At 33.8% G+C, this 9,950-nt stretch overlaps 1 protein-coding gene across 1 annotated transcript; it reads right to left on the reverse strand.

Moving 5' to 3' along the window:
- Window positions 1-7,646: 7,646 nt before the first annotated feature.
- Window positions 7,647-9,944, reverse strand: LOC111368737 (heterogeneous nuclear ribonucleoprotein U-like protein 1). The gene is made up of 7 exons (XM_022990155.1): window positions 9,816-9,944; window positions 9,481-9,669; window positions 9,269-9,377; window positions 9,114-9,172; window positions 8,825-9,026; window positions 8,334-8,720; window positions 7,647-8,176 (listed from the first exon to the last, which is right to left on the reverse strand). The coding sequence occupies exons 1-7, from the start codon at window positions 9,930-9,932 to the stop codon at window positions 8,010-8,012; spliced, it is 1,230 nt and encodes a 409-aa protein (XP_022845923.1). The 5' UTR covers window positions 9,933-9,944; the 3' UTR covers window positions 7,647-8,009.
- Between the last annotated feature and the right edge of the window lie 6 nt (window positions 9,945-9,950).

Consider the following 9,950-nt stretch of genomic DNA (forward strand, 5'->3'; position numbering starts at 1 on the left):
GGATGCGAATTTCTTTGACTTAGCAGCTGAGTCAGTGTGGCGACCTGTTGTCTGAGCTCTTCAAAGGCTCCAGCAGTGACGACTGCCGGCTGGGGCTCTGGCACTTCTGATGATTCCTCTTGAGGAACAGGGATATCCTCAGGAGGGGGTCGGTTTGGAGCGGATGAGCTTGCTGGTGGAAGACCTGAACGTGTGTTTACCATGGCTTTTGGTAGCGCTTCCCACAGACGGCGCCAATGATGCTACCAAAAATCGTACCTGTAGATTTTTCGAGCTTGATGACTGATGATGAGCACGAACGTGATCTTCCGATACCTGAAACAAAGGCAACGAGGTGTGTTCTCGTCGCCCCTCCGATGCTTAAGTCAGAAAGGGAAATATATGCGTGAGGCTATATGCTGAAGAACAATGAGAAAACGTACCTGAATAATGGTTCAAGGTTCTGTATTTATAGTAGTAAGTGACATTCTCCTAATTGGACTCAACTAGTTGGATGTCCTCATCTGTTGGAGTCCTGAATGGTTAAGGAGTTGGTTGAATTCCAGAATTATGCGTGAGATAGGACTCTTGTGGGAGTTAAGATTCCTAATTGCGTAGGAATTCTAAAGTGTGAACAATCGTCAGCAGTAAGGAGGAGCACATTCCCGAGGACTATGCCCGAGCACACATGTTCGCAATATGCGAAGCATCATGGAGATGTGGTCGGGCCTTGTGTCTCGAGGACGAACATGCTCGAGGACACCACAGATGGATTTACAACTTTACCAAAATTAGTCCTCGAGATATACTGATCGGGGATATTGTAAAATGTCACCATCACTCTTTATTAATTTGACTTACATCTAGCAATATTCTTATTAATTAGACCTGAAAATACCAATGAAAAATTATCAAGTGTTCTTCTGTAAAAATTCTGCCAAACTTTTTCCGTACTTATAGCATAATTGTTATTTTAATGTTAATATGATGGGTATGTTTTCACGAATTAAGAGGAAAAAATAAGATTTTATTGCTTATTTTGTCTGGCTTAAAGCTCGAAATAATTTGAAAAAAAAAATTTAGTTGAAACATTTATATTAAACACAGTTAAATACAAGTATCTCCAATGCAACCGTAAATTGCTCCAAAAATTTGTCACATAAGAAAAAATAGATAATATTGAGAGAGAGAGAGAGAGAGAGAGAGAGAGAGAGAGAGAGAGATCTTCAATGCAAACTCACATACATGAACTATGCTAAGGTGATACAACTGACAAAAAAATAAGACAATGGATAGATGGACATCTAATTTGAAGGTGCAAATTGTTGTATCATTTTTTTGGTCACGATTACTCATTCTCGTACAGGTGACAAAATTGTTGATCATTTTGAATACAATCTTATAAATTATGACTTAGTTGGAAGATTCTAAAAATCAATTTTGAATGTGAATTAAACTTTAGTTATGTGCCTAAAATTGAAATCGAACCAGAATAGATCAAATGAGAATATATGATCCCGAGGTTCCAATGTAGGGTCAAAATCGTAATTCGTTGATAAGTGAATTGGCTATACACGTTAGTCGTTGATCACTAATTCTTATCTTTATCCTAAAAACTCAACTCATAGAGATTTTCATACTTATTGATTGAGAAATTTGGTACCAAAACAAGATTAATAATTTATTTTATTAAAAACTGATGAATATTATATGTATAGTTTATTGTCTACATCTCAAAAGATTTTAATACTTATTGATTGAGAAATTTGGTAAAAAACCATATATATAATTTATTTTATTAAATGTCAACATCTCAAAATTATTGAGTATCGTATAAGCTAATGTCTATATATCCTAATTTATATTAAAATAATTATCGTTTCAAATCAACAGAAATATAAGTTACTTAGTTATAAAAAAAATAGCCAAACAAGACTTTGAAGTCTATATCAATGAAGTCCCCGTATTACATCGAAACGACAGAAAATGGAAACAAAAATGGAGCAATAACCGTCTAATGGAGGGCAAGTGGTTCTGGTTTTCCAGAAGTCAGATAATGTGGACAGCCCATTAGTCTTTTGGGTCCGACAAACAATTTGATTTGGGTTGGACCCACCTACCCCAAATTTCCATCTCACGTGTGTAATTTTCCAAATGTTATATTTCTTGTTCACACGCGCTTAAACGACCTGCTTTCGTTAGTTGACCTTTATCTTTAACAGAAAATGTAACGTTTGGTCACCAACCTATTGTTACTATAGCAAGTTCGTCTTCTATCTTCAACAGTTCAACCTCTAACTTGACAATTACACTTCAAGCAAAAAATGTTTATGTATATTTTAATCATTTTCTAATCATCACGACAACATGTCTAGCTTCAAAACTTGAGTCCGTACTAGCTCACATTGCAAAAAATAATAATAATAATAAAAAATCCAAATGCATATTATAATTATATATAAGCAATTATTTGTATGGTTAATTAACATCGAACAATAAGTCCATAACTAAGTTGAATCTTTAGGAGGGAGTCTCTTCGACCTTCGATGTTCTATTATTGCATAAAAAACAATAACCATATGTTTTCCATTATATGCATTTCAAAGAATTAATAATTTCTCCATAGCAATTTTTCTTAGATAAAAAGGGATGTCTTAATCTAGTTGAGCAAATCTTCTTCTAAAACAGCGACCTCAATAATCGTTTTGATTCTATATTTCTACTTCTTTTAGTCATGCACGGCTAAAGCAAGACTTTATTTTACGGTTCACTCTATCTGGGACCACGTCACTCTAGATAGGATTCATAAATCCTACATATATAAAAAAGCGAAACATTGACAGGACACATGTTAGTCATATATTTCGTCTTGTACTTTTTTTTTATTATTGTTTCTGGTTTCAACCATACTGTTTCTCCATCATTTTTGACTAACCCATTCCTCTGCTATTGATTGTGTAAGAATGCATGGTTTCTCTCCCTGATTCATCCCCTAATTCATCGAGTTCTTCTCTGATTCTTTACCTTAACAATTGCAGTTTGTAAAGTTTTCCGTTTCCATACGGTTGGAGATTCATCGAAATTTTAGCGACATCATTTGCCTGCTTCAACTTTAGCTTCAAGGTAATGTGATTGATTAATTTTACGAAATGTGTGTAATGTGGAACTCATACAATTTATTCCTCTCTTCAATTGTTAAGATTTGTCTTTAATGGTGAATTGAAATAGTTTGGTTTGTAATTCTAATTGATTGTTGTCAAAGTATTTGATTAATTGCGTGAGTGTACCCTCAAATTGATTTTGATAATATGCACTAGGATTAAAGTTCATTTTGTTTACAGATTGTTTGCTTATTTCATATTTCATTTGCTCAGTTCATTTATATATCGTTGGTGAGAGAATAAAAAATTTTATTTTAACAGAATGTAAAAAAAAATGGAGAAAAAAATAATGAAAAAAAAATACAGAGAGCAAAAGCTCCGTGCAACACGGCAGGCACGGAATGGGGAGATTTTTTTTTTTTAATTTCTAAGAGTTCCCTAGAAACTTATTGTAAGTATGTATATAGAATATAAACTTTCATCTTGATTGAGTATGTGTGCTTCGACTTAGTTTCAAAAAAGTTGTTGCTAAGCCCGACATTTTAGGCTTAATTTTTACGGGTTGCACATGGCTCCGTGCACGCACAGATCTATTCGAGTTTAAAAAATAATAATAATTCACGGAGCTTTTTAATTTTTCTGTTTGAGTTTATCATCAGTGAAGAGTGATTGTGTGCATGTCTTATCTTCAAGTTTAATTTAAATAACAAAAAGTAATTAATTAATTAATTATGGCTCCATGCACGCACGGAGCTATTCGAGTTTAAAAAAAACCAAAAATAAAAAATTAGATGTTGCTCCGTGCATGCATGGAGCATGCACCATGAATTCACAAAGCATATTGCTCCTTTTTTTTTTTTTTTTCCTTTGTAAAAGACATAACATTATATATATCTGTGTGTGTGTGTGTGTGTGTGTGTGTGTGTGTATTTTGCATTGCATTCTATCTATCTTTTTTTTTCTTTTTTTCTTTTTTTCGTTGTCTCCCTTCTCTCACTCTCTCTGCCTAACAATTTCCTGTAAACTCTCTCAGGACATCATAAACAATATCATCAAAATTGGCCTCGTCATTTGCCAACTTCAAGGTAATATGATTGATTTATTTTATTGGGTATAGTCTTGAACTCATACAACCCATTCCTTTCTTCGATTTTTAAGTCAAGAGTTAAGGATTTAATAATTCGGATTTGGATTGAAAAGTATCATTTCTTTTTTCTGACAATTGTTAATCTGTAGCATTTAGTTTATAAGCTCGTTTGTCTGTAATGGTGAATTGAAATAGTTTAATTTTTAGTTTTAATTTCATTTCTTTTTTCTAACAGTTGTTAATCTGTAGCATTTAGTTAATAATGTCATTAGTATTCCTCATTTGTCTTTTAATTTTGAATTGAAATAGTTCGATATTTTGTTTTAATTGATATTACTTGCATGTCAAACTGATTTTAATAGTATGAACTTGGGAGTAAAGTAATATCAATTACATTTCTACTATTTTAATTAATTATTATATCAATTAAGTCTGGTATTCACTGTCTACATTAATTTGAAAATAATTTGAAGATGTGATGTTATTTTAATTAAGCTTATGATATTGAAGGCAAAGCACAAAATAAAGAAGATTTAAGAAGACGTTTTGGGCTTTCTTTTGATGATGTCAGGCAACCATTGGTAAGTCTGATTAGTTTCAATGCTTTACTTCAACTATAATGGAAGGACAATAAATTGCAATCATTGCTACAAATTGCTCAATGAAGAGGTAAATTCCTAGAGTTGATAGCCTAATATTGTGGATTTTGAATTTGATTCAACATGTGTATAAATATTGCCCATTTTGTGATTTTTTTTTTCATTTTTTATTTGTTTCATACATTCTGTGTTTCGTTCTTCTTCTTTTGTTCCAGTGCCTTAGCTTTTTGGTGAAACTTTAACTTTTTATAATTTTTATTTTATTATAGTTTGCTTTTGATTTTGTTGGGGTTTATACATAATTCTAAGAGTTTTAGTTATTTCTTGCGTTGAAGTATTTTTCTATTTTGCGAGTGTATGAATTTCAACTTATTCTGGGTGTTTTATTCTCAAATTGAATTAATTATGTAGTTTCTTCTTTTGATGGCATATTTTTCCTTTGTGTTGTTTTATTTTATTTGGTTGTGTGTGTGTGTATTTTTTTAAAACGTATAACAGCTAAAATAATTGCTTATTGCTCAATCTCATCGTTCGAAGATCTCAGGACAATTCCATGTGCGCGAATTATTTTTTGAAATTATTCTTTTTATGAAATTGAAGTAATCTAACTCAATTTTTTTGTGGATTTTACGACAACCTCAAGAACTCTATTCCAGTGCTCAAATTTCACCGTATCGACCAAAACAAACTTTAATCCTCCAAATGCAATGTATAAATTGTAAAGATACACTTGAGAACCAAAACCACAAGCTCAAAACAATACCCAGAACTCTCAAGTTTAAACAAATTGACCACCATAACAATCTATCCCAATCCACTTTCAAATAATAATATAACAATCAAAGCAACCAACCTGTAACCAAAAATCTAGAAGCCAACTAAATCCTCATAATCATATCACCAATTAATCTAATTGTACAGATTAATTGATCACAGAATGGAGCCAGAAGAGAGAAGAGACAGGGTCCCACGCGTGTATAAAAAATTGACAATAAATTGTGAGCCCCACATATTTGTGTCTTGTAAGTAAAACTTCTGTGAACCTTCATTCTGTGAATGAAGCACTGCTCATCACATCACAGTGCAACCTAACAAAGCCCTTCATTTCTCGGATCCCGCACCACAAAAATCCAAACTTTCATTAAACAATCTGAACTTGAATCTCATTGTCCCCTAATTAAACAATATCAACCAAAACAAATCTCCCATGTCACCCAACCCACGTAAAAATGAATAAATCTACAGTTCATTCAAAAGGAAGGAAAACCACCACTGCCCAATTCCAATCATATTATACATCACAGCCGAAAATTGTACAAACCCGCATAGTAAAATGTTTCAAACGTAGATAGGATAGGGAAGAAATATACAAGAAGGAAAATATAAAGTCTTATACACATTCACATCGTGATCAATTGAAGCAACCCAAAAATAGGATTACTAAACATAAAAATGGCAGAACTGTTAAGCCCATAGCATGAAAATCCAAATAAATCAGGAAAAACAGGCAAAAACTAAAATTATTGGATCCCATAGCATGAAAATCCAAAGCGAACATATAAATCAGCAAAAACAGGCAACACATCAAAATTATTGGATGTATAAGACCATATTGGGCAAGCAAGCATCCAAATCGTGATTAAGGGTGTGCAAAGATGTATTGATTTATCACGGGCTCAAGTTAATATTTTAAAGGTACCATTTGAAAATATTACTAAATAATCCTTTGGTCAATTCTGTTACTCATCAATATGTTTTTATTTTTTAAGCTAGTCAAATAAATAGTTACAAGTTAACTTACAATCCAGTTGATTTAATCAGTATTTTTCTTTAAAATTGACCCCATTTATTATCTCCAAAATTATTATTATTATTATTTTTTTTTTGCTGCCAATATAAACTTTCTGTTTTACTTTTTAATTCTCATCATTCCAATTGTTTCTATTTTATCGTTGTTGTGGGTATGTTGAACTTTTTTGTAGAAAGACTGATTAAGTGGGTGCTATTAGATTTTAAAAAGAAGTGAAGGAAAAGCTGGTACTTTTAGGCACGGATTGGAAAAATTGGCAAATGATCCAAATGACAAAGGTCAACTTTTTCTTCCTTTTCTTCGCATACTATAAAAGTTGAAATATAGGCATTTGTTTATTCAAATTATTTCACTTCCTCATTGCACCAACACATTTCTTCTATGTATTTATTCAGCAATCACTACATCCTTATACTTCACCTTTACCCCCAACTAAACCAACTAACGTGCACCCAACTAAACCAACTAACGTGCAACGCACGTTGCCACACTGGTGATAAATAAAAATGAATAAAACTGATAAAACTAAGCTGTTTTTAAGTGGTGCACAATGGAAGATATGCTAAATTCATTCTCAATTGCGATATTTCAGGGACCCACGGGTAAACTTCTTTCGACAAAATTAAGGTTTACTGCAGCATGGACTTACTCGGACTGTGTTCAGTTAAAAGTTATATTCTCAATCATCGAGTGGGTCCCCAAGTTGCCAATATTCGGTTTATCTAGTCTCTCAAAATAAAATCGAAACAACAAATTATAATAATTTAAGAATCAATTTCGTTTGAGTTTGAAAAAAAAAATGTATTTTAAGAAGAATAATGCTTGAAATTATACAACGGTTTACATGCAAGCAAGATGTTCAAAAAACTGGTGAACTTTTATTTATTTATATTTATATTTTATTTATTATTATTTTTTTAAAGAAATTTTGATCCAATCAAATATCAGCACATGATGTATATATAAACTATTACGTACATATAGCACAATCGTTAATATCGAAAAACTACATGAGACACAAATTCAATAAAAAATGAAAGAGGGGGAAAAATAGCATAAAATTTTGTGGGTTTTTTAATTTTAAAATTTTGAAATATGCTAGTTGTACATAATACAACATTCAAAAATATGTCCACTCTTTACCACATGGAGGGACACCCATTTTTGGATAAATTATATTTTATTCGAAGTCGGTACTCCATGTGAAAGGGATGAACATCGTTATGGACACCCTAATGTACGTGTAGCTTAATCCTAAATTTTTTTAGTTCACAATATACATACCTAAAGCACATAACAAGGAACTTGATAACTGTATCAAAGACATAATTTAATATATCACTATACAGTCTACACCCCCCGATTCAGCCAAACACTTTCATAGTTTTCTGCTGGTCAGAGACTACATTCTCCACTGCTATTATCTTCTACAATCAATGGTAACCTGAACGAGGCGGGGGATAAACTCCAGGACGTGGCATGCCTGTAGGAAAATTTACAGGGGGAGGTGGCAGACGAGGTTGAGGATAAACTCCAGCATGATGCGAATTTGTAAGAAAGTTGTCATAGGGAGGCCTGGGAATTGTGGTAGGATATGAACCTGTAACCAACAAAAAGCGAAAAATGATCAGCCGGTAATATATGCGAACCCCAGATGAAGCAGTAGTTATTACTAGGTTCCCGAATCTGGAACTATGCTTATGTTTGTATTATCAGAAGCAACTATGCTTATGTTTGTTTTTCATAATGTTACGAACCATGTGCTGTTGAGGGTGTACTGAAGTGATATGCATCAGGCCTCGTAGCTGAAAGACTGGGTGGTGGACGTTGAGAGCTAATGGCATATCTTTGGCAAGTGTGGTAGGATGATGGTGCTGTTTCAGAATAGTGATCAACAATGCTGCTTCGGCCAGGATCAGTTGTACCCCGAGGTAAGAAACTTTCGTTTTCCACACCAGCAAAGTTATGTACCTTACCTCCTTCATAACTTCGATAGAGTTCACCAAAACCTCCACTGTGACTTCCTCCTTTGCGATCAAAATCATGCCTTGACTCACAAACAGAAGGGCTTGAATAATAGGATCCATAAGCGCCACCGGAGGGAGGCTGGGAGGAGTATGAACTATTCCAGTGACCACCTACTCCTGAGCCATATCGAAACCCATATTAAAACAAATAAAATGTAATGTTTAGAACAAACAATAAATTCAATTCTCCATTTTTTTAATTCACTAAAAGGACAAACGACCTGGTGAGCAGCTTTGATTTTGTAATGAAAAGCCAGAACGTGACTGAATTGAGGCCCCATGACCATGTTGTAACGAAGTACAATATGACCGAGTAGAACTTTCATTAGAATAAGGGGACATGTCACGATTTGCATTCATATCTCTCTTCATCTCTTCTAAGAACCTCTGTGACTCAGCTCTGCTGAGTTCCGTGAACAAAACCTTACAAGCACATGATATCAAACTCAATATTGTTCCAAAAAAAGGAATAAATAACTTTAGTATATGTATATTTTTTCTTCTCAATACCTCATCAAAGTACTCATCTGTCCCATGCATGTCCATGCTCTTAGGCAAACTGTAATTGGCTGAAGATAGAAATTTCAGTACACCAAAAGTAATGGCATCCGATGCCAGGAAAAGATAGAGACCTAGTAAGAAATATCATTTAATTCTGAGCATACCCAACATCGAATTAACAGCCTCAGCAGGAACTTCCTTTCCCATTTCTTTAAATCTCTTAGCAGCACGGAGCTTCAACTCTTCAGGTCTTGGAAAAACCACAACAGCAATCTGATTAAGGGAATAGCAATAAGTAAAAATCAGTGTTCGATCATGTTGGAACAAAAATGAAGAAAAAATACTAAAAAAGATTCAGCCCATTTCAATCAACCACCTTCCTGTAGTCAGCAAAAGGTTTCAGTTTACGTTTACGTGCACCCTTGAAGACATTTGTTTGATCAATTATGAAATTCCGAGGCATCTTGGATGCCCTGGACAAAAGAGTATTAAAAATCCCAGTTGCACGGTCCATTAAATGCTCAAACCTTTCACCGTAATTATGCTTGCGCAGTAAACCTGGTACCTGTAATGAGGTTCGACTTGTATCAAATCATGCAATGACAAAAAGAAAGAAAAATCTGTACTTCTGATGGGGTTGTGTGTGTGTTAGGTTGGGTCGGTGGGGGAAAGAGAGGAAGTGAGAAGGGAGGAACTAGAAGTGGCAGAAACCTTCATTTGTTCCAGTGCTAAATTTGTACCAAGCAGAACATATCGTTTTTCTGGATGCTCTTTCTTCCAGTTTTCTGCCCAAGTAGTTTTGCCAGAAGCAGGTAATCCAACCATCATTATCACTTCACAATCACC

This window comes from Olea europaea, chromosome 19 (genome assembly GCF_002742605.1).
Source record: "Olea europaea var. sylvestris chromosome 19, O_europaea_v1, whole genome shotgun sequence".
Lineage (NCBI taxonomy): Eukaryota > Viridiplantae > Streptophyta > Magnoliopsida > Lamiales > Oleaceae > Olea > Olea europaea.